The sequence below is a fragment of the Tripterygium wilfordii genome, chromosome 3 (genome assembly GCF_013401445.1).
Source record: "Tripterygium wilfordii isolate XIE 37 chromosome 3, ASM1340144v1, whole genome shotgun sequence".
Lineage (NCBI taxonomy): Eukaryota > Viridiplantae > Streptophyta > Magnoliopsida > Celastrales > Celastraceae > Tripterygium > Tripterygium wilfordii.
In genome coordinates this window covers 966,166-990,011 of record NC_052234.1, presented here as the reverse complement: position 1 = coordinate 990,011, position 23,846 = coordinate 966,166, and the positions used below count along the sequence as shown (strand labels likewise).

The 23,846-nt window shown below is 36.3% G+C and overlaps 4 protein-coding genes across 6 annotated transcripts; 3 read left to right on the top strand and 1 right to left on the bottom strand.

Moving 5' to 3' along the window:
* The first annotated feature begins 1,226 nt into the window (after window positions 1-1,226).
* LOC119988455 (probable trehalose-phosphate phosphatase J) lies at window positions 1,227-4,234 on the top strand. Of its 2 annotated transcripts, XM_038833509.1 has the most exons (12): window positions 1,227-1,441; window positions 1,584-1,882; window positions 1,985-2,125; window positions 2,249-2,320; window positions 2,404-2,499; window positions 2,596-2,652; window positions 2,739-2,840; window positions 2,939-3,016; window positions 3,260-3,329; window positions 3,451-3,521; window positions 3,666-3,758; window positions 3,889-4,234. In XM_038833509.1, the coding sequence occupies exons 2-12, from the start codon at window positions 1,613-1,615 to the stop codon at window positions 3,967-3,969; spliced, it is 1,131 nt and encodes a 376-aa protein (XP_038689437.1). In that variant the 5' UTR covers window positions 1,227-1,441; window positions 1,584-1,612; the 3' UTR covers window positions 3,970-4,234. The 2 variants fall into 2 exon arrangements, with proteins under 2 accessions (XP_038689437.1, XP_038689432.1); XM_038833504.1 differs by having other exon boundaries at window positions 2,404-2,652.
* A 7,560-nt stretch (window positions 4,235-11,794) lies between these two features.
* On the bottom strand, window positions 11,795-12,863 carry LOC119992875 (NDR1/HIN1-like protein 13). Its single transcript, XM_038839684.1, has 2 exons — window positions 12,141-12,863; window positions 11,795-11,953 (listed from the first exon to the last, which is right to left on the bottom strand). The coding sequence occupies exons 1-2, from the start codon at window positions 12,861-12,863 to the stop codon at window positions 11,795-11,797; spliced, it is 882 nt and encodes a 293-aa protein (XP_038695612.1).
* Window positions 12,864-13,887: 1,024 nt separating this feature from the next.
* On the top strand, window positions 13,888-18,986 carry LOC119988806 (protein SCO1 homolog 2, mitochondrial). 2 transcript variants are annotated; one of them, XM_038833989.1, is made up of 7 exons: window positions 13,888-14,115; window positions 14,673-14,805; window positions 14,952-15,030; window positions 18,004-18,204; window positions 18,289-18,378; window positions 18,488-18,620; window positions 18,707-18,986. In XM_038833989.1, the coding sequence occupies exons 1-7, from the start codon at window positions 14,054-14,056 to the stop codon at window positions 18,813-18,815; spliced, it is 807 nt and encodes a 268-aa protein (XP_038689917.1). In that variant the 5' UTR covers window positions 13,888-14,053; the 3' UTR covers window positions 18,816-18,986. The 2 variants fall into 2 exon arrangements, with proteins under 2 accessions (XP_038689917.1, XP_038689926.1); XM_038833998.1 differs by having other exon boundaries at window positions 13,903-14,115; window positions 14,600-14,805; window positions 18,707-18,973.
* An 833-nt stretch (window positions 18,987-19,819) lies between these two features.
* Window positions 19,820-23,786, top strand: LOC119987621 (inactive TPR repeat-containing thioredoxin TTL3-like). Its single transcript, XM_038832528.1, has 5 exons — window positions 19,820-21,254; window positions 21,349-21,544; window positions 21,656-21,828; window positions 22,674-23,007; window positions 23,349-23,786. The coding sequence occupies exons 1-5, from the start codon at window positions 20,269-20,271 to the stop codon at window positions 23,472-23,474; spliced, it is 1,815 nt and encodes a 604-aa protein (XP_038688456.1). The 5' UTR covers window positions 19,820-20,268; the 3' UTR covers window positions 23,475-23,786.
* The last annotated feature ends 60 nt before the right edge of the window (window positions 23,787-23,846 follow it).

The window sequence follows — 23,846 nt, the reverse complement described above, 5'->3', positions numbered from 1 at the left end:
CATTCGATATAGGTTTAAACTTTGATTACCAAACCTATGCGTAGGCGTGACAAAATTATGTTCGGTCCGGATGACTGAATTTGTCTTACCTTGATTAAATTAAGTTTCGATATAAGTTATATGTCTAAAATCAGAGTCAAAATACAAAAATTTGTGTCCGGTTTAAAATCGGGTTCGAGTCCACATATATAAATCAAAATTGGGTCGAAATTAAGTGCATGGGCACATGGTATTGCGTGAATTGATATCACTACTTACCAAAAGAACATGGTTTGTAGAAATTCTAATAATTAATTCGGCTTCATATTCGGTGAGTGTCCCTATTAGAAACTTTGAATGATAATACCAATGATTAGGTATTATTGGTTGAGAGGGTTCATATATATATAATTACAAAACGATTCTTGTTCAATGTGTTGCATGGGGTCGAGTATTATTTCCCTCTTGCCATTAATTATTAACATATGATACATGGAATTCCACTTTTAATGATGCTTCTGCGAAATATACACAAAGTGTTCAAATTGCATTGTAAATTAATATAACTACGACAAAAAAAAAAAAAAAAAAGCAATTGACTTGCCACACCGGTTAGGTTTTCGTTGTTACTTTTCTTGTCCATTACCATGGGCGTCAAGTCCTGCAAATTAGAGGTTGGTGCGTGGTGTTTATTCAATTGTCAATTGTTAATTGTTAATTGTTAATTGGTTTGAACTTTTAAGTGGGGTATTGATAGGGATCTCAGCAACTTATATCCTAATTATTTTAATTACTGAATTTTACGCATAAGATTTATATATATATGTGGTATGTATGAAGTCCATAAATTACAACTCAACAGTTATGATAACTAGTTTGTCCAACGACCTCAGTGGATCTAACACGTGGCCTGTCAGTACACCTGGCCTGATCTCCAAGATGAGTCACCCAAGGTATGTGCAACACGTGGACAAACTGTTAGTTGGCAGTGGCTGCGAGAGGTTATGGTGGATGGTGGTGACTGCGGAGAGACGGCCACCAAAGGCCAAGGCCCCAGTATCGGGTACCACGTGGGGTGTGGGGCCCCACATCTGGATTTAGAGAGGGGCTTGGGAAAGAGAAAGTGTGGGACCCAGGACTTCCTTTGTGGGTCCCATTTAAGAGTTTGACGGGTGCACTTGGTTCGTCCGTTAGTGTCTGGTTTACTACTATAAATTGACCATTTGGCTCCGTCTCTCTCACACGAATACATTACACACACTCTCTCTCTCTCTCGCTCTTTCTCTCTCCTTCTACATCTCTTTGTGTGGCTTGTTTGTTTCCTTCTCTAGTGAAGTCTTCATTTCTTGACTAGAATCTACTTTTTAATTCTTGAAGCTTGAGGTTCTAAAACAGAGCACTCTGTTTTCAATTTGGAAACCCACAAAGCATTCTCTTGATCATCCTCTGAAAAATCTTTAAGGTACCATTAATTTCTCGATGCTTGTATTTCCCGAAATGGGTTTTCTTTTGATTCATGATATGGTAGTCTTGAAAGGAACCAGAGCTCATAATGTCTTCGCATAACTACCTTGTACTAAAAGTTTTTTTTTGGGTGTTTGTAGAAAGTCCTGACTGAAGAAAACTGCGAAAAATGACAAACCAGAATGTGGTAGCGCCTGAATCAACCATCAACTTGGCCATCTCAGTTGCCGTGGCGAACTCGTCGATCTTTTCGACGGCAGCGCAGAAGCCGCCTGTGACACCAGGCGGGTATATCTCCATTTCAAGGAAGAATTTCTTGAAGAACCTTGAAATCAATGGGGGAGCAAGAATTAATGCCTGGGTTGAGTCAATGAGAGCCTCCTCTCCCACTCATCACAAATCGACACCCTCTCTTCTTGAGGACCAAACTTCTTGGATGGTGAGTACCCAAAAAAATAAAAAAAAACCAAGAATTTCTTTGCCAAATGAACATTCCCATCTTTCTTCAGAGTTCCGATTTTGATCAAAATGGAACTGACAGGATCAACACCCATCCGCTCTGGACATGTTTGAGCAAATAATAGATGCTTCAAAGGGGAAACAAATAGTGATGTTTCTTGACTACGATGGAACTCTGTCTCCGATTGTTGAAGACCCAGACAGAGCTTTTATGTCAAAGAAGGTTAGCCCTTCTGTCCCTCTCCCTGTCTCTCTGTCTCTCTCTCTCTCTCTCTATATATATATATGAATACTACTCCTTCACTATCTGACTATTACTAATTATTTCTCAATTTGTATAAATTAGATGCGAACAACAGTGAGAAAGCTAGCAAGGTGTTTCCCAACCGCCATAGTTAGTGGCAGATGCAGAGACAAGGTACATTTTGACATAAAAGGTTCAATCCATCTAGTTTTCCTCCTTCATAAAAAGTCCATATTGACTTCTGTTTGCAAATATAGGTGTATAAATTTGTTAGACTGGCTGAGCTGTACTACGCTGGAAGCCATGGCATGGATATTAGAGGACCAGTGAAAGGAGGATCCAAATACAAGAAAGTCAGTGTCTTTGAATGGAACTTTTTATTAGTCCTCTTCTCCTCCATTGAAGTCGAATTTCTAAGTCAAACCTTGTTTTTTTTCCTTTTCTTTCAGGGTAGTGAAGCTGTTCTCTGTCAACCCGCCAGTGAATTTCTTCCTATGATCGATGAGGTTAGCAATCTCTCTCTACATATATGGTAGAAAATACAAAGTCAAAACATATATTAATGATATGTTTGAATTGGGAAATTTTTCAGGTTTACAAACAACTTTTAGAGAAAACAAAATCTACCCCAGGAGCTAAAGTTGAGAACAACAAGTTCTGCTTATCTGTTCATTTTCGCTGTGTTGAGGAAAAGGTGAAGATCAATGATTGTGTTGTTTATTACTAATTCTCAATATGATTAATATTATTATATGTAAGTTAAACCGACTTAAAATTATTAATATAATGCAGAAATGGAATGAACTGGCACAGCAGGTTAAATCAGTAATTAAGGAGTACCCAAAGCTCCGGCTTACACAAGGGAGGAAGGTATATACGTATACTTTATGGATTCTGGTGTTTTTTGTCCTACTAAACTCAAATGCTGAGATGGGCGTGACCGATTTCATTTGGATCATGTGGGGTCTACAATTTTATGTGGATCATGTGCATTCATCTCAGTATCTAAGATAACTGGGATAAGAAATAGTTGTACCCGGATTTGATTACTTGTCACAATGATTTTTGTGAATTAATTTGTGAAGTCTAATTATATTTCTTTGTGTGTAATAGGTGTTAGAAATCCGACCTACCATAAAGTGGGACAAAGGGAAGGCCCTTGAATTTTTGTTGGAGTCACTTGGTAAGCTTTTACTTTTCTTTAATATAAGTATATATACATATATGTATGTATAGATTGAATAACTGCCTTTGTATTCTTTAATCACTAACTATATATAATAATGGCTCTGCTTTCTTTACAGGATTTGCTAATTGTAGTGATGTATTCCCTGTTTACATTGGAGACGACAAAACAGATGAAGATGCATTTAAGGTATCCAAAGTTGAGAAAAATTAACCACACACACACACACACACACACACACATATATATATATATGTCTAATTACTTTTTTATTTACTGTTAATGGCGAAAATAAATAATTAATTAAAACATTTGGTTTTACTGTATATATAGATACTGAGAGAAAGAGGACAAGGTTTTGGAATTCTAGTGTCCAAATATCCAAAGGACACCAATGCCTCTTATTCTTTGCAGGAACCCAATGAGGCAAGTACAAAACTCATGCATAATTATCTTTGTCCACAGTATGCATGTCTTTAACTTAATTTACATTTATTTATTTATTTTTATATTAATTTATTTCTGACATGTATGTATACGTGTGATGTTTTTACAGGTTATGGACTTTTTGCAACGATTGGTGGAGTGGAAACGGGTGTCCTTTGGAGGGGAAGCCAGGGTGTCATGCAAGTATTAACAAATATTAATTAATTAATTAATTATTATTGGACCTTTTATACCCTTCAAATTAAGGGATGGAAGAGGGGTGGGATCCAACTATAAATGAGGAATTAATTAGGACCTACTTAGCTTGTTTATTATTGGCTTGAAGGCCTTTGAACATGTTTGTAACTATTTAGCTATAGCTTTTGTAGTTTTGTAACATGACTATCAAAAACAAAATGCTTTTGTAGTTTTGTGACTTCTCTATGAAATGCAATTAGTGATTTTACTCTCTCTCTCTCTATATATATATATATATATTTATTTATTTATTACTTTTTTCAATAGGCCAATTAAGTTGTCCTAGTATTTATATTATGGAATTTGTATGAATATGTATTTGTATTTATTTATTATTTTGAGAATTACGAGTAATTCAGATGACACTCATGTGTGTGGTATCTCATAGAGATCTCGAGTTCGAGCCCTCTCATCCCCTTCCCTTATAATAAAAATTATTTATTTATTCTTTCTGTCACCTTTCTCTGAATCGGAGGGTACCCGCAAGTGTATCACATTGCACTGCACTTTTTTTTTTCATTTTTAATATTTGTTTAACTTTTTCAGCACTATTAAATATGAATTGCAACTCTAGAGAATTGCAAAGCCTCAAATCCCCTTTCCTTACATGTGATTTCTATTCTTCTTGTCACCTTTTCTAATGCAAGACATTTCAACATATACGATACGATCTCTCTTTCATGCAAGCATATTCCATAAAAAAGATATACACAACAAAACAACAATATTTATAATCAGGCTTTTATCCAAAATCTCTCAGACAAGTGACTTACTGTCTGTTTGGTGCAGCGGTGCCATTGATGGAACCGCTTTCGGTTTTACTGCACCAAACGATGCAGCAGCTGTAGCGGAATCATTGTGTACACAATTTGAGAAGCTCTTACACGAAGCTTCAATAGGAGTTTAACGCCTTACATTTTTTTTTCAAAAACTTAATGTGGGACCCACCAAATTGAAAGAAAATTTGTCAGACATGTCAAATTATTGTGGGGCCCATGATTATTTAAATAAATTAATGGAGCCCATGTTTTGACTTACTCCTATTTTTTGCCTTAAATAATTTGTTTAATTAAATTCAAATTTATACTTAACAATAAATTTAGTAATAAATTAAATTTATTAAATTATAAAATCATAAAATTATTTATGCTTAAAATTAATTTTAATAAAATTATATTTATTATATTAATGTTATATTAAATTTAATAATAAATTTGAATATGAAAATCATAGAATCTAATATTATAATACTTTAATTCAACAGATTTTCCGCTAACATCAGCTTTTAGTTCACCAAACACCTCACAACATATTTTAGAGCTTTAAACTCAACTTTTTTCTTACAACTTTTCCGTTAGCATTGAAAATTCATCCAATCGCTCTACCATTACTTATGCAACAATATAAGTATATATGTTGCACACTAATTCTGCCTTAATTCTAAGATAACCCTTTAACTCCTAAGTCAGAGCCTAACAAATTGTCAAAATCCATCACAAATTTTTGCAATTAAGGTTTTAATTACGCTATTGGTAACGGTTTACACTACTTCATTAGTCCTTAGAATAAATATCACAGTAACTATCATTTAGTTAGAATTTGCTTCCAAAAAGTATAATACGGTATTACTGATAAATGTTGGTTATTTTTAGTATAGGGTTATAATTGTATTTTTCGGGTACCTAAGTAGTTGGTATAAAAGGGAGAAACCCTACTCGAATTGTACTACTGGAATTCTCATAGTGAAAAATAGTTATAAACTTCGTGGACGTAAGTACTCTTGTCTATCCATGAACATCTCGTGTTTTTCTTCTTATTTTTTTACTGTTCCGATTGCTCTGCTTTCTATTACTCTATTAGCCAATTAAATTAATTTATGTACACTATTCTTTCGAGATAATGGAGATACCTGCCTAAGTAAAGGCTACCATATGTAAAGACTTCAGGGTTCCTGGTATCTATCATTTACCGCCCTTGAAGATATGAAAGAATATCTCAAATATCTTATCTTTGTCTCAAAATTTCAATATAGGTTGACTACGGTCTATATGCATGTGCATTGGGGTTGGGGGCTGGAATTATTAAAATTCTTCAAATCTCAACCATTTATCATATCTAGTGGTTCATATTTATTGACATGTCACCAAACTATCTTTTAATGTTCCCTAATAAAAACAGACAGCCAGGAACAATAATAGTACATGCCGTTGATGGTTCTTCTCCTTCCATTGAGACTTCTTTTTTGTTTTGTTTGTTTACTGCCTCTAAAATCCTCTTGTTCTTATTCACAACCCAACTGCTACTGAGTCTGCGAAAGGAGATGCCGATGAGGGTACAATATGTTCGAACTATGGACCATACACATCTTCATATTGGAATGATATTGTCTGCTTTAGATCTACGTTCGCACGAATTTGTTCATGGGTTCTACCCAAAAGGAATCATCCAATTACTACAAGAATAGCTTCTTTACCGGCACTTTAAAAATGCCACCAATAATTAAAATGCCGTATAAGATTTTAAGTAATGACACCTTTATATTGAGTGCCATATTACATTACCAGCGTTGACACTTTTTTCTAAAGTGAGTGTCGATATCAAGTGCGGGCAAAAAAACTGTTTCTTATAGTAGTGCATACTGTATAAACTCATCCATCTCCCCATGTCTAATCGATGGATTTGGGAGCTTCTCAATTTCTTAGACCAAAACCAGATGATATCATTCCAATATGAACCATTAAAAGCTAGATTGGTGATGGGTCAATAAATATGAACCATTAGATACAATAAATTGCTGAGATTTGAAGAATTTTAGGAATTTCAGCCCCCATTATTGATCTTGTCACACATATTCTTCTCAAGCATTAAGTACGCCAATCGTTATCATTCTTGCTTAATGCACCAAATTGAACTTAAATAAAGATAAAATTTTCATCACCAATCAAGATTGGATTATTGTAGATTTGGGTAATGTTGAGGCCCCATGATCGAGGGTCAAGTTCTTTTTTTTCCACTTTCTATACAATTTATTTTCTTATGCTGAGTCATAAAGGATGTGTCATGAGGTCGATATTTCACAAAGATATTTTGTTTATATATATATATATGACTCCATTTTTCGAGCTCTCTCTTTATTCATCTGAATTAACAAGTCCCCACTTGCATTGCATGATTTTGATCGTTCTTTCAATGCATGGTGGACAGTACAATATTCTTACTTTAACCATCAACTTGCATGGTGTAGGTAGCGAAAAGCCGAAAACTACTAGTACCAAGTTAACCTAATGTGCCTGTACAATGCACTGACAAACTAGATCAATAATCATAGCAACATAGGTCGTCACCTTTCAATTTCATTTCTCAGTCCTGACATGTAACAAATTGTTGACCACTGTGGTGCAGTGGTATGTCCTAAAGTAAAACATGTACTACTAGCTAGGTAGGTATTATATAGGATGAATGTTTGATCGTCGATATCCTGTATTCCGATGGAAAACTTATGTGCGCGCGGACCTGACAAACCTAGGTTAGGCTCATATAGATTGTCGAAATGACAAATTTATTTGTATAGTATTCGACCATCTCCTAGAACTACCCAAAAAAATTTACTCTAAATTATTATGCAAAAGCTTTAACCATGAAATTATGATCAGGGTGTCAATGATTGATCAAAATTTATTTTAATAAAATTATATAATTACAAGCAAGACCTGCCTCCTTTGTGGCATACCACAATCAAACTTACACCCTTTTCACAAACATGAACAATTTTAATATACACTCTAAATATGTATGTGTGTATATATGTATACCCTTTTATAATTCCAAAGATGAGTTGGTTCCATAATTGGACATAAGTGCATTGACTAGAGTTATATATTTTACAAGACCTAAAGAAGAGAAGTCCTTCTTGGATGGTCTTGAAACAACAAGCATTGGTGATCTCGTAAACCCCACAAACATTAATATAAAGTTATATATATGTGGTAGTTATGATGGCTAGCACAGTAATTGCTCATAAACAGAATAAAACGCCAACTCCATTGGATGCTCAGATTTTGGTGCAGCAGCCCCACATTAAAGAAGGGAAAAAGAAGAATATCTTCCATTGTTTTTTAGGGTTTTTGTTTTCTACTTAGTTTTTTAAGGAGCCTTTTTTGTTTTGGCTGGTTGAAGAAAGGGAAACCCACCACTAGTCGGTAAAGGAATCTATATTGGTTGAATGAGGAGTTGGAATCCACTCATTTTGTGGTTGTGTGTGTGAGTTTGATACTTTGATGTGAATAAAAACAGGCATAAATATACATTTGAAATATGTAGCTAGGGACACTTAACATGGCACCAAGGCTTTGACAACCTCGGCTCTCTCTTTCAGGACGTGTAAAGATGGACTCCACTAGATCCCACCCTTGTTTGAATGATTGGTGCCTTAAAACTCAAATAAACTACGTCTTTCTAAGCTTCAATTATTGGTAGGAAAGCTAATATATATGAATCCCCTTCTCCAATGTAGCCAACCATATATCACTTGCTAATAAAATCTCTCCCACATTTACGACTTTGTTTTCTTCCAAAAAAGAACGATCCCTCTATATACATATACATATATCTCATCATGTACATCTAATAATATATTATGATTTGTGTTCCATTGTAGATTGTGGTCTCACTTGACTCCCTCATGTTCCCACCTACCCAAACCATGAGAAATCTTTCATGTGTGACAACTAAGACCATAAACATTACGAAAATCTTTAATTCAAAAGTGTGTGTATATATATATATATATAGACGATCGTATAATATAAAGTTGAGATGGCTGCATTTTGTAAGGTGGCATGGGAAGGGAACCTTTTCAGTACTAGTGCATCCTGGCTAGGAATGGTCCTGCAAACATACGTGTCAAAATTTCTCAAATAATTTTTGACACGTGTGGAGGCCTTGGGAAACGGTCCCCGCATTGAAGGTCGAGCCCCAATATATCTGTACATGTATAGATATGTTGTATATATATATATAAAGTATATATGAATGGTATTGTATGTGACAAACAATAAGGTCACATGGAGTGGCATGTGAGGCCCCAAGATGCCATTGCTATGGGGAACAAATGAATGGAATTATGGGTCGACATGGGTTAATCCCGACAAATAATTGAAAAGGATTGTATGAGAGTCTTAAGAGATGAAGAAAGAAGGAAGAGAGAAGATTGAATGAATGAATGATTGAGAATGTGTTGATGGATCATTGGTGGGATTTTATTTTTTATTTTTACAATAAAAGCATTCCCCTTCATGACTCTAAAATTGGTGTTGGTGAGTCATCCATTAATGAAACTATACTTCCTATAGCTACTATAGCATAGAATAATGAAGAACATTTAATTTCTTTTTGGGATTTCATAACTATTTTTAGAGGTTCCAACTGCCAAGTTATTAACTTAATTAGGTATATCATACATACGTGATTGACCTGTCTAGCTTTCATTACAAAAGTGTGTGTGTGTGTGTATATATATTTATTTATATATGATTCATACGTGATTGACTTGTCTAGGTTTCATTGCAAGTATAAATATATTTGCAAAGCTGCGTTACGTGCTCTAAGTATGGAGCTACTACTTAGAAATAAAATATATATATATATATATATATATATATATATATATATATATATATATATATATATAAAGTTTAGGGTTTTATAACTTAAAATTCGACTACGTATGAGTTGAAGAAGAAGACATACAATTTCTCGACAATATATTTGTCTCCGTCCATAGTTTCATGTAATGTGTGGTATGTATAGGGCAACCTTACGACAAAAAAGGGAGAGGATAAAATTTTATCCGAAATGAGAAGAATGATAATTCAAAGAACCTAGCCAATAAAAACAAACCGGTTTTATTTTTTTGTCAAAAGCTATTAGTACTAGTTAGATTGCCATTTATATCTATATAATACATGTAGTTTCTTCTTCATCTTGAAGTCTACCGTATATGTATAAAACATATGGTAGATTGACATTTATATCTATATAAAAACGTGTAGTAATCCCTCACTTCTTCTTCTTGAAGTCTACCATATGTGTGTGTGTGTGTATATATCAATGTTTAATTTAACCCCTTCTAGCTTGCATTTGTCAAAAGATGTCTCATCACCTTCAAATTCTTTGCTAAATTAATCGAGATGTTATACTCAAACTTGATTTGTTTGTCAGATACAAATACATGCAGCCATAGTGTTGTGTACATATGCAAGTACTAATATGTCTTCATGTGACAAATTTGTGTGCGCTCGGGTCTAACAGCGCGAGTTTAGACCCATATCGAATATAAAATGGTAAGTTTGTATACTGTGATTCTTGGTTAAAAAGGAGAGAGTATATATGCAAGTACAAACACTAACTGAAGAGTTGCATTGATTCTTTTTTTGATAACCTGAGAAATCCCTTGTCCAACGTTCACTTTGTGATCCTTGAACTAGATACAAACCCCGGACCACACTCCCACTATGCGATAGTTTGACTGGGCCAAAGCCCTTTCAAGAAATACCGCAAAGATGATAAGTAATTATCATCACACAATAAGAAATCATTTAAACATGACTTTGTTCTTTGATAGTATTCAAGTAATTATTATCAAAAGAAACTGAAATAAAGGAAGCACCATATAATTGAACATTTTAGCTAGGGGCCATGTGTGCAAGTGCATGTATCAGAAAAGGTGGAGAAGCAAACTCTACTTTCCAAACTTCCATAATTGCATAACTAGCTGGTAGAATACCAAATTTTTCCGGGAAAAAGAAAGAGAGAAAGAAAGGGGAGTAGGGGATGTCATCTTTTTATATAGTTTCTAGCTCACTGTCTATAATATATATATATGCGATCCTTTTAAAGTTCCCTTCCTTTAATCCAACACTCATTAGTTCCACTTCTTTGCATTTTATGCTTTTTCTATAAAAGATTAAATATATGTGCCGGTATTCAATTATTTGTTCATCTACTTTGGTGCTTCTTTCTTTCTAGCTAGAGCTTCCGAGCTGGAACTCACTCATGTACTTTTGCACCTAGATAAATACATGCATGTATTAGGGATACTTTTAAGAAAGTTCAATTATATTTGTGGAATTCACTTATTGTTATTGTTGCTAGGGCTGTAAGGAATTAACGGAAAAAATCAACCGAACGGTTAACCGATCCAATGGTCAATCATTTTCAAAAAAAATATATAGTTAGTGAGAACCGAAGGGTTAATTGATCGAATAACTGCTGTTAATCGACCGATCGGTCGGTTAAATTTGTCAAAAAACAGAAAAACCAACCATTTACGCCCCTAATTTTTGTTTACTGGCCTTAATTACCGCATGCAAAGCACATAAAATGCATGAGTCCATCGGATTTGGTGGCTATACAATTTCTTAATAATTCCGGAATCTAAAATCTTACATCTAGCCGTTAAAACTAAATGTCACATCATTTACTTTTTATTTTTATCCAAACAATGTCACGTCATTCTATATCATCACATGTTTTCTTGATTTTGTTAAGAAAAAATGACTTGGCATCACATGAGCTATCAAATGAGAATTCAGATCCAAAAATTCAAGAGAAATTGTAGAGCCCCTGAATTCGGACCCTAAACCCTAGATCCATATCATAATGTTAATTCGTAATAAAACGTGAAATTATAACTAATAATATTTTGATTCTAATATAATATATATTAAATGTGCATCTACCTTTTTTTGGGGAGAGAAAAAACGAACAAACAAATCATATTATGATGTAGATTTAATGGGAGGGAGGAATGCATGGATAGCTAGCCCAGACCCAAATCTCTCTTGTAAGATCTGGGCCTGCTCAATAGCAATTGGATCATCTGTACCCCAAATCACTGAAGTGAAATTTGGGCCCAGGAATAAAATATAAAGCCCATCCTGCAAACTACAATGGACAAGATTTAAGAACCATAAATTTAGTTTCATGACAACTACATGTCGTCCAAAAGATGATTTCTTCTCCTTTTTGTTGTTGTTGTAAGGACTAGTTGAAATCTGAGTGACATTGTTGAGATTGAACCTTAGAACTTTTCCCCATCAACTTGTTCATCTTGAAAGTGCATACCACATCCATGTCCTTGCTCCCAATATTGAGTATGGGAGCATCAAATTTCACCTTGACATGCATTTTTAACGTTAATGACACCGGATGATCTTTGGCCTTCTCAATCTCTTTAGGCAATGTTGCACTCGAACCCTTTAGCCCTATACGAACGTCGCTTGAACCACCTTCGTCTTGGTGCAATTCGGGCATTTCCCCCGTTGCGAACTTGTGTTCTTTAAGAAGAAGCAAGACATCTCCAGTATCATAAGAGATGTCCATTCTTTCATTTGGATTTTTGGCTTTGAGTGTGACTTCAAATCCAAAATTTGACCTCTGATGACTGGAAGATTTTAGGGTTTTGAGAACAACCTTATCAATTGAAAAAGAAGGAACTTGAGGGCTAAAAATATGGTGCAATACGGCCATGGTTACCCCAATTACAAGAGCAATTAGAGCCAATGCTACAATAATCCACACGATGCGCTTGCAATGTGACCTATCCTTCTTAACCGGGGTGCGAAATTGTTCGACAATGGCAGCATTTTCCGGTGGAGGAACTCGATATATGATTTCTTTTGGGATTTGGATAATGTAGGTTTCTGAATGAACTTTAATTGGCGGCGGCGGTGGTAGAAGGGGAGGTTCATTGGCAGCGGTGGAGTCATTGTTATTGTTCTTTGAGACGGGGGAGGGATTTGGATGGGGAGGCGGGTCATCGTTGGGAGGCGAATCCCGCCCCTCCATAGGAAGATGGGGAGCGTAGCACAAAGAAAGTGTGTGGTTGCAAAAGGAACAAATAAAAGGAAATGAGAAAAGTTAGGGTTTGCATGGGGGGAATGGTTGGTATGTGTGGGAGGCATGGTAACAGAATGGAATAGAAATGACAACGCAAGCATGCTGTGAGTTTTGGCCTTTTAGGAGTTAGTGAAGATTGAGTTTACAGCTCTTTATATGTATGTGGTGTTTTTAACTTGTATTTTGGTATATATTGTTTGCTTCTTTGTCATCAAATAAGGGGTGGAGAATGCAATCTATTAATGTTTGGTACATATATTCGAATATTCCTAAGTCAAATCCTTTTGTCACACAATGGATGGAAGAAATCTACAATTCGACAGACTTTTAAATTTGCAACTAACGGTGCATAAACAATATACCAGAACTGGATCCCTTCTGAAGAAATTTAGCCAAGTAGTAGCTAAGAAAGCAATCAATTAATTGTCTTTTTGATTGAAATTGAAACAGCAAATACGATAGGTCACAATGCATAAATTATCCGCTGTTGATCCAAATTAGTTAAAATCTCATTTCTCGTCTGATCGTCTGAACTGTATATGATACCTCTTCCCTGGTCGAATTCAAGGATTCAAATCAGCTCAAGGATTAGAATCAGTTCAACACTGCAGTCCATGCGAGGCCAGATCTTCAAAGAGGGTCATCTCCAGAAAGATGTGGCATAGAAAAAATACGACAGAGTGATGTGACACACCTCTCAAGCTGTTGGATACGAATTTGAAACTCTGGAGAATTGCAAAGGGTCTGGATCCCACAAAGACACCCTGCCCTGGAATATGGATAGAGAGACCATTGTATCAATTTACAAAAAATAAAATTTAAAAAATTACTTATGTCACGACAAATTATAAACTATTGTGAATTGTAAGAGCAAGAATGGGCCGATTAGGGCACGTAGGATAGTGGGCCTTTGGGCCTATACAATCCTGGTGGTAGACGGGCAGTCCATGCTTGTTGATTCTAATGAAGAGTGAAAACAGGTAGAGAAGATTTATCGCATGACTCGGTGCTTGGACGACAAGGCAAAATTTTGGGGATATTTGCAGGAGGAACAATGACAGAGGCTAAGGGGTATAGTAGGTTCAACTTCTACGGAGAGATTTAAGAGAAACCCATGAAAATTTTCTCCTGAAACGATCATGCCCATCTTTCGGTCTCTTTTCCTTTCCTCCAAGCACCGCCCTCTGAATCTGCTTCAAAGGTCCATTCTTGAAATCCTTCAATTCTTTCCTGTTTCTGCGGACCATTTTTTGATTTTGTGGTTATTCTTTAGTGCTTTCGTAGTAGTAATGTTTTATTCCTAGCTCTTCCTGTATTTTGGGTCTTTACTGTATTCTTTTGGTTCCATTATTTGTTGAGATTCGAGTTGAATTGATTTGATTCTGTATGGATTTATAATTTTTATGAGGAATCCAGTTAACTGTGAGCAAATATCTTTTTAGTTGAATCTGAGAACTTATTCGGTAGTTAGTGATATTTGATTGGTTTTCACGCGGGAGTTATTCATGCCCCAGATGTTTGTGTTGGTGAAATACAGTATATTTATGGGAGTTTGGGGTTTTCTATGAAGTGTCATTGATTGTTGATGCTGTTTGCAAATTACTTGATTATTGCTGAATAGACATATTTTCTTTCACTGTGATCAGGCCAGACCCTTTCATCTCTAATTTATCTTTGAAATGCAGTATAATGTGTGCTCTTTCTTTTAAGAGTAATTCTAAGGATCTTAGTTATTCAAAAAAATTATGGCGGATATAGGTTTGGCCTGTCAAAGGGGTTTCAGGCTCGTAGCTATACAAAATCAACAAGGCAAGTAAATCAAAAGCGAGATGGTCATTCTGTAATGTCTACAGAAACTCAGGCTCCCCGCTCATGGAATATTTACATCATTGTATGCTGCCTCAGACCCCATTTTGTCTTTATATGCTTCATTTCATTGTTTCAATATGCATTTCCTGAATTGATTTGCATGGAAAGAGGAACTTGCATCAGAAGAATCTAAATATTTGATTGGTATACCTTACTTTCTGTGTGCAGCCAGCTGCTGCTGTACTTGGATTGGCTGGATTAGCTACTTTTGTTCATTATAATGACGAGAGAAGAGCCATCTTAAAAGGTGCCATTTTACAGTTACTATTATCATTTAATGGCTTTAGTAATGGGTTGACTATTGAATTCTGAACTGCTTGTGATCTCAGATTCTGTACCTTCCAAATCGATGTACTGTTAGGTTCTTTGTTAATTGAAGGAGACATTCAATTAATTGTGAGCTAATATTTGTAAAATGGGAAAAGTCTAGGTGACCATATACGCTTTAGGTAACTAACTGGCAATTGGAATTATTTATTTTAAGTTGCGCATTTTTGAAAACTCGATACCTCTGAGGAAAGGAAGTGGAGCTTTATGCCACTCTGAGCTTGCGAATATGGGTTATCTTGTAATGTAAAATTGAAGAGGAAAGTTACCTAGCTATACTTGTAAATCCATGATCATCTAAGAAAACCCCGGTACCAGCAGAAAGATCCTTATGTATTGCTTTTGTGGTTTAGAAGATATAGTTTTACATTTTTTGAGTGTCCTGTCACAACTTTTATGGCATGGATAATCCTGAAGTTAGGAGAAACATGCCCATGAAAAGGTGCAGAGAAAAATTCAAGTGGAATGTCATAATTATCCGGTTATTTTCACATATTGTTTGAAAGTTTTATGCACATATACCATTATACATATGGTATTGATATTGACACTTCATAGTAAGTATAGTCTTTTTCGCACATATACATATGGTATTCATAGTAAATATAGTCTTTTTTTTCTATCGCATTGCATCATTGATCAATCTACAAGAACATAGTTTTATTGAATGATTATTTAGACTCTAGAGCACTTATATCCATCTTTTGGGATAAAGGCTCAAATGATGATGATATCCATTTTCTTAAAAAAAATAAACTTTAGCCTGTTTTCTTTTACTCAAGCGTTTTCATCCTGCTGTATGTTGAACTTTATTGATTATCAGTCAGCTGTGGTAATAAACTTATTGAATCAAATGTTAGTCTTGTCATTCTTAAATGAATAGTTGGCAGTGTTATAAAAAACAAATTTACTCTCAGGGAAGTGATAGGCAGGTTCTTTCATTTTTATGAGAACGCTCTGGAGAAAACAACCCAAAATAGTAAGCTATTTTCTAGAGTGTAATCTATTTCATATTACAGCTCCCAATGGTGAGGACGTTCTAAAATTGATCTGTTATCTGGTTCGTTGGGCATTTGGGACAATTATAGACTCGTCCTGGGGTAGGGCTATCTGAAATTCCACTTACTATATTATTGGGTTAGAGTTGTATATATAATGACTCATGTGGAGGGTACCTCAAATTGCAATACGGTCAAGGGATAGGGCTAGTAGATATTCCAATATGCTGTAAGATTTAGAGGAATTTCTGCAAGGCTAGAACTAGTTCTGCACGTTGCTTATAGTTGTACGACAGAGGCCTAGTCAGATTTGTTGTGTAGCATATGGCATTGTCTATTCTTTTTCTTTCTTTCTTTTTTGTAAGGCAAATATGTTTGGCATTATATATTCACTGTTAGTGTTGGGGAAATCATGGTCAGGGAGTTCTCCTATGCACAAGCGTGTGTAGGCCCTGATACACTTTTGTGTACCCATCTAAACCCAAAAGCTTAAACATGTTATTTCTAAGTCCGTCCTTGATCCTAACCACTTACTTTGCTTCTAACTTAACAAACATGGAACACTCTTTGAGACATACTTGTTCAGTAGTTCTTAGTGAGCTATTTTCAACTATACCCAGCCAGACCACTACTACTGCCCAACTACTGAGCCACACTGCACCATCTCTTGAGGCATAACATATGGCAAAGGGATTTAGAACTTAGAAGTCAAGAAGATCAAACTAAAATGAAGGATTTAGAAGTCAAGAAGGTCAAACTAAAATGAACCATCCAAAATTTTGCACTTGCGAATACCTCTACTGAATGTCTACTGCTTGAGCTTCACTCAATGGATCTCAGTTTATCGATGATCCTATACCATAACATAATTTGTCCCAGGGATCAGAATATATGTGCATACAGTAAAGCATAGGCACCCATTATATGGCTGTTTTCATTCGCAACATCTCGTCACGTGGCCTTCAAGTCTTCAATGTAGCATACTTGGCAATCTTTTTTTCATAAACCATACATGACAATCTAATGATAAGAATGTGTTAAAAAACTGTTCTTATTTTGTTTGATTGCATTACTGAGAAAAGCTGTTAGCTTTTGTTAGTTATTGCCTTGCATACTGAATTGGCTGATGTCGGTAAGCGAAGGTTTTTCATTCCAACATATTAATAAGTTTGGACTTCGAGATCATGTGTTCTCAAGTGGGTGTATGTATCATAGGTTATGTGTTTTACTGTGTATGATCCAATTTTTTCGTGATATTTATCTTTCCTTAAAGCTACTTCTCTTTGGTCTATTCATAGTTCAAAATGTAAGGTTTTGAAGTTCCTTCAGTTCATATGCTTGAATCCTGCTTTCCTTTGAATTTGTATTTGTACCAGATTTATTCGCTAGCTCTATTATGCATGTTGTATACTACAACAATTGATGGGGCTTACAGATTATTAACCCAATTGTCTTTTTTCCCATGAAACAATGTTTAGGGTTTCCATGAAACCATGTTTAGGGTTTAGGTGATATCTAGAAGAACAAGATCTGCATGTTTAGGCAATATTATGTCATATATGACCCCAAAAAAACTCGTTGTATCTCTGAAAACGCATAACATGGTTGTTAGATATGTTTCTGTATTATTCTTAGTGGCAGTAATCTGGCCTGGGATTCTGAGTTGGACAAAAGGTGGTTGAGGATAAATGAAAAATCTTGTAGGACTGTCCATTCTAAATGGAAAACAACTGCTCATTTATTATAGTATTTCTAGCTGTTGTCATAAATTTCAATTTCGTATCCCGTACTTTGTACTAATTTATGGATTTATTTTGTTTCTTTGATGTTTTGAATGGATGAGAGATATGGCATGTGCAACTAATGACTTGTAATTATTTTTCGTATTGGATCAGGACAGGGGAACAGCGATAATGATACTACTGCTAAGGGTCCGATCATTGGTGGCCCTTTCACTCTGGTTGATACGGAAAATAAAACAGTGACTGAAAAGAACCTTTTAGGGAACTGGGTTCTACTCTATTTCGGCTACACATCATCTCCCGATGTTGGACCTGATCAAGTCCAAATGATGGCCAAGGCAATAAAGATATTAGGTTTGTCGCCTCTCCTGCATCCGTATATCACATGATTTACCCTTCTTGGATTATTACTGACATTGTATACTTTACATGTGCTAGAATCAAAACATAATGTTAAGGTTTTACCGGTATTTGTCACAATTGATCCTCAGCGTGATACACCTTCTCATCTTCGTGCCTACCTTCAAGGTTAGAATTCCCTCATAACTTAAAACATTTGTGATAACATGCATATTCTGTTAGGATTATAAGTTGTGCTAACTGCTAACTCTTGCCTTCTTTGACTTGAGGATCGCAGAGTTTGATTCGAGAATAACGGGATTGACGGGGCCTGCTAATGCTATAAGGCAGATGGCACAGGAATACCGAGTGTATTTCCGGAAGATTGAGGAAGAAGGGAATGACTATCTTGTCGAGTCTTCTCACAACATGTGAGCCGGAATACCTTCTGTGATTTCCATTTACTGGTTCCTTTCCCTTTGCTCACATGGATTCTATTTCTTGTTAAAACAAGCAGGTATCTGATGAACCCAAACATGGAGGTTGCAAGATGCTTTGGAGTTGAGTACAATGCAGAAGACTTGTCAGAAGCAATAGTAAAGGAACTACAGAAAACGCCAAGTTAGTTGTTTATCAAGAACTTGAGTCTTGATTCACTGCCAGCATTTTTTCAGATTTAACAGATTCTGGGTAATCTTTTTAACATTCTTCCCACCTTGGGTCCTTATTTCCAATTTTGTAGTGGAAATTTTACACATTTCATAATCCAAGATTTTCAGATGGCAGATTTTTTTTTTCATGGTTGAGAAAAGCTTGTGGGTTGTGGCAAGTGTTTAGCAGTGCTCTTTTAATCATCCTTTACCTTCTTTTATTAGAAGAAACTAGTGTTTGAACTCGTGCGATGCACGAAGAATAAAATAATTTATAATTTCATTAAAAATATTGGAAATATTGAAAATATTCAAAAATCAACAGATTGATTAAGATAAGAAACGTTAGGTTCAACATTAGTATTAGTTAAGACTTAAATTCGACTTTATTAGTTCAGATTTGCATTAGGTCCATCCTGATTAGTGGTGATTACCATCTAATTTTTCAGTTCAAGCGTCTAAGTTTTTCATAACGACTTGAGTGATAACCTAATTGGTGAATATCTCTGGTACCAAATCGTATCGACTCGAGAAGTTCTGAGTTCAATTCCTATTGCGAGCAATATCTCGCAATATCCTTATTGTCATGCGTTGGGCTTTGAATCAATTACTCTGTTGTTAGGTGAGAAATTTCTATGTGCGCGGACTTGATGACCCGAATTTAGGATCCGTATCAGATGTCTAAAGGATAAACTTTTATCAGTTTTAAAAAAAAGGTTTAGATTTTTCGTGTAATCTTAAACAAAAAGAGTGGGTGGATGGTAATGTAAATCAATGAAAAAGTTGAGTTGACTTTTTGACTCTATGATTCCCTCTTTCACTTATGTTCCGCTGATATATATATATATATATATCTTCTCCTCTGAATGCCCTATGGAATTGTTGGTCTTGAAGAGTAATGAAATAGAATGGGCATGATGAGGAGGATGAATGGAATACCTCCCTTCTATTTTTTTCTAAAAATCTAGAGATCCTCATTGTGCCTATGACCGGGTCTCCTGCTGCCCCATGCTTCAACCAAACAGAAAAACCAAGACAAAAGTAAAACAAAAATCAAACCCAAATCAACAATTTTAATAAAACAAAACAAAACAAAAGAAAATCTCAACTCTCTTTTCCTGGAAAATTGTCTTCTCTGTCATCATGCAATCTCATTCTATCTCTCCAACAGAAAGAGAGAGAAAACGAACAGACTTTTTCTTCTTTCAACAGCCACTCCAGGGGTCCATGATCTTCTGGGGCCAGGCTTCTTTTCAAACATAGATTCCTTCAAAATTGTTGTCCGATTTCAGGTTTCAACAACTACCCAATGTTAAAAAACATTTCTTTGCTTCAACGTACACGATTCTTTATTTACATAGGACTACTACTGCATTGTCAACAAGAAAATATATAGCAGTGGAAGCTTTGAAGGTCACAATACTGAGACATGGGAGACACCTCTCCTGATAGAAAATCAGGTTGTGGGCTGTTAAATGCAGTTTTAGGTCGCCGGAACTTCTGGCAGAGAAGAGCTACCTCTACAGGCTCGCTTCCTACTGCCAGCAATGGAACATTAGTCAAAACACCAAGCACTCCAAACTCGAAAAGGCGGAGAGGAGGCTCTGGCTCTGGCTCTGATGAGGCAGCATTTCTAGGCCCTTCAATGAATGTACCAGAAGCACATCAAAAACCAATCACAAGAGCTCCTAATCATCCCAAGATTCCTCCTGCTGTATATCAACAACCACCAGTCAATGTTAGAAGAAATCCTGATCATGAATCAAACAGGATTTCACCTAACCAAGGTTATGTTAATCAAGGTAGGAGGGTGCCTAAGGAGGCAATAGGAATTTCTGGAGAGCTGGAGAGCGTGATTGCTGATCATCAGAAATCAAAGGGAAGCAATACGCTTGTTCGGGCTTCATCGGGCAATGTCATGCTTATGGGAAATTTAGGCAATTTGAGGCAACCAGGAGGAGGAGGAGGAGGAGGAGGAGGAAGAGGAAATACAAATTCCTATAATGTTCTTGATCATCTACCCAAGACAGCTAGAGAAGAAACCACAATGCCTTATGGAAGATACCCAAATAGTGTGATGGGAAATGTAGTGAAGAAAACAAATGAAGCGGAGAAGCCTAAAGAAGAACAATCTGCAGGTTCCTTATGCAGAGCTATATCTACCAGAATGGACCCTGAGCAGTTGAAAATTATGGGTAATGAAGATTACAAGAACGGAAATTTCGCAGAGGCGTTGGCTTTATATGATGCAGCTATCTCAATTGACCCAAATAAGGCTTCTTATAGGAGCAACAAGAGCGCGGCGTTAACAGCTCTGGGTAGGATTCTTGACGCTGTTTTTGAGTGCAGAGAAGCAATCCGGATTGACCCTCGTTATCACAGAGCACATCATCGTCTGGCGAACTTGTATCTCAGGTATGTAAAGATGTAATTTTGAAATGCATCAGTTAAGTACTGACAGATTCTGTCGATAATTGTTGTGTTGGTCATCTTGTAATCTGCATTTTAGATTAGGTGAAGCAGAGAAGGCTATATATCACTACAAACATGCAGGACCAGAAGCAGACCATATCGACATATCAAAAGCCAAAACCCTTCAAGCTCATCTCAGCAAATGCACCGAGGCTCGAAGGTTACGAGATTGGAACACCCTGATCAAAGAGACTGCCAACACTATGTCTGCTGGTGCAGATTCTGCTCCACAGGTATCAAACCATGCATGCTATCAAAATTCATTACAATTGGTTTGGTAGGTTTAGTAACTATTACCATAAAACTTGCACATAACCTCATATCTGGTTTGGTACTTTCACAAGATTTATGCATTGCAAGCTGAGGCCCTATTGAAGCTCCATAGACACCAGGAAGCAGATGATGCATTGACAAAAGGTCCGAACTTTGAAGTCGATGCTTGTACCAAATTTTTCGGTCCTATTGGTAATGCGAATTTGCTGGTAGTACGAGCTCAAGTTGACTTAGCGGTTGGAAGGTTAGTTGATTAATTCTTCATTATTTCATACATGATTCACAATACAAATTGCATTATAAAGTAGAGTGAAAAGAACTAAAGAAGGTAGGGTAGGCTCCTAAAAGTGTTTTATGAATTTGATTATACATTAACGTAGAACAACTCAAAAGAGAACTACTTGCTGGCAAAAGAATGTTATTATAGCTTCAGCTTTTAAAAAAAATATTTGAGCATAAAGCTCTCCTAGTGGGCGTGGGTCGAGGACAGACAATACTAATACAAACTTTACCCCCCCCCCCCAACACTAGTGCACAAAACTCCCGCATTGGGAGGGGTCGGAGATGTTATTATAGCTTCAGCATTAAAAAACACATCGGTGCACAAAGCTCTCGCCATGGGCGCGGAGTTAAGGACATACAAATGTACGTAGATCTTATCCTCCACATAATATGTGGAGACACTATTTCCAAGAATTCAACTTGAAACCTCTAGACTACTAAGCCACATGTTCGTCTATGTTACATTAATACTGGGTTTTGGGGGATTAATATGTTCATACATTGTACCTATAGAGAGACCTTTTTTATGCTTAGGATGGGACCTTCAATCACAAAGTTATGGTGGTTTCCAGCCAATCTTTTGCTTTTCAAGCTTCCCCATCCCATCTTGTGAAAAAAGATCCTTGTAGGAGTAATTGACAAAATCATCTTCAATGTTAAAAAGAACTTTAAAAAGTGTTATAACTCTCAAGTCAAAAATGGCATCCTATATGGTTCTTGATTAAATGTTATAGTAAACATATTTTTAGTGACAAGCTTATCTAAGTATTCTATTTAATGAGACATATGACCTAATGGATTGAACAGATTTGATGATGCACTGGCTTCCGCACAGCGAGCCGCCCGGCTAGATTCGAACAACAAGGAGGTTAACATGGTAATGAGAAGGGCTAGAGCCGTGGGTGCAGCTAGATCAAATGGGAATGAGCACTTCAAGGCTTCAAAATATAAAGAGGCATGTGGTGCGTATGGGGAGGGGCTTGACCACGACCCATACAACTCAGTCTTGTTGTGCAACCGTGCCGCTTGTAAGTCCAAGCTCGGCCACTATGAGAAAGCTGTAGAAGACTGTACTGCTGCCCTGAATGTGCGTCCTAATTACAGCAAAGCAAGACTAAGAAGAGCCGACTGTAATGCCAAGGTGAATAACTACTACACTCTTTTTATAAGCTCAAGTAGATTTTTCTTTTTATCGTGGGAACCTCTCCAAGTCAAGGCCCTTTGGATCCAATCCGATAGAGTAAATCTCTAGATCCGTGCACCGCCCCCTAAGAAGTTCCCTACACGGGATCAGGATAATTTGTTGACATTTTATCAGAAGATGTGACCCCAAAGTGTTGCCGAGATATTTCAAGCCTAGGATCGTATGTTTATATTATTATATGGAATATTAGGAACCGACCCGGTCAACCCAACCCTTGGGGATTATAGGTTTCAAGTGGTTGATTCTAATGTTTGTTGTATTGGGCTTTATATGTGTAGTTGGGGAGATGGGAGGCCTCAATACAAGACTACGAGGTGTTGCAAAAGGAGACACCCGAGGACGAGGAGATAAAGCGGGCCTTATCAGAAGCCCAAGCCCAGCTCAAGAAACGGAGAGGAGTGTGAGGGAAGGCCCTGAAGGGCGTGATCATATGAAGCCCGGTTCATCTTAGCGTATTGGAGACAGCCGAATACATTTTCTACAGCCATTAATGGATTGATCGAGGAGGGATTGATGTGCTATTTGTGTGATTCGATCGTTGTTTAGAACATGAGGTAATGTAAAAACAAGAAGCAGATTTTTTTTTTTTTTTAATATGATTCCAATTGTGGAATTGTATCTTGTATGAGAACTCGTTTGACTGGCTTTTAAAAAAAAATATAGGACTTAATTGATCTTTTGTCGAAAGTATAAGGTCCTTCCTTATTTTAAAATTATAAATTATTCAAAAAAATATATGTCAGATACTTAACCACACTTCTTTGTCACATCAGAGC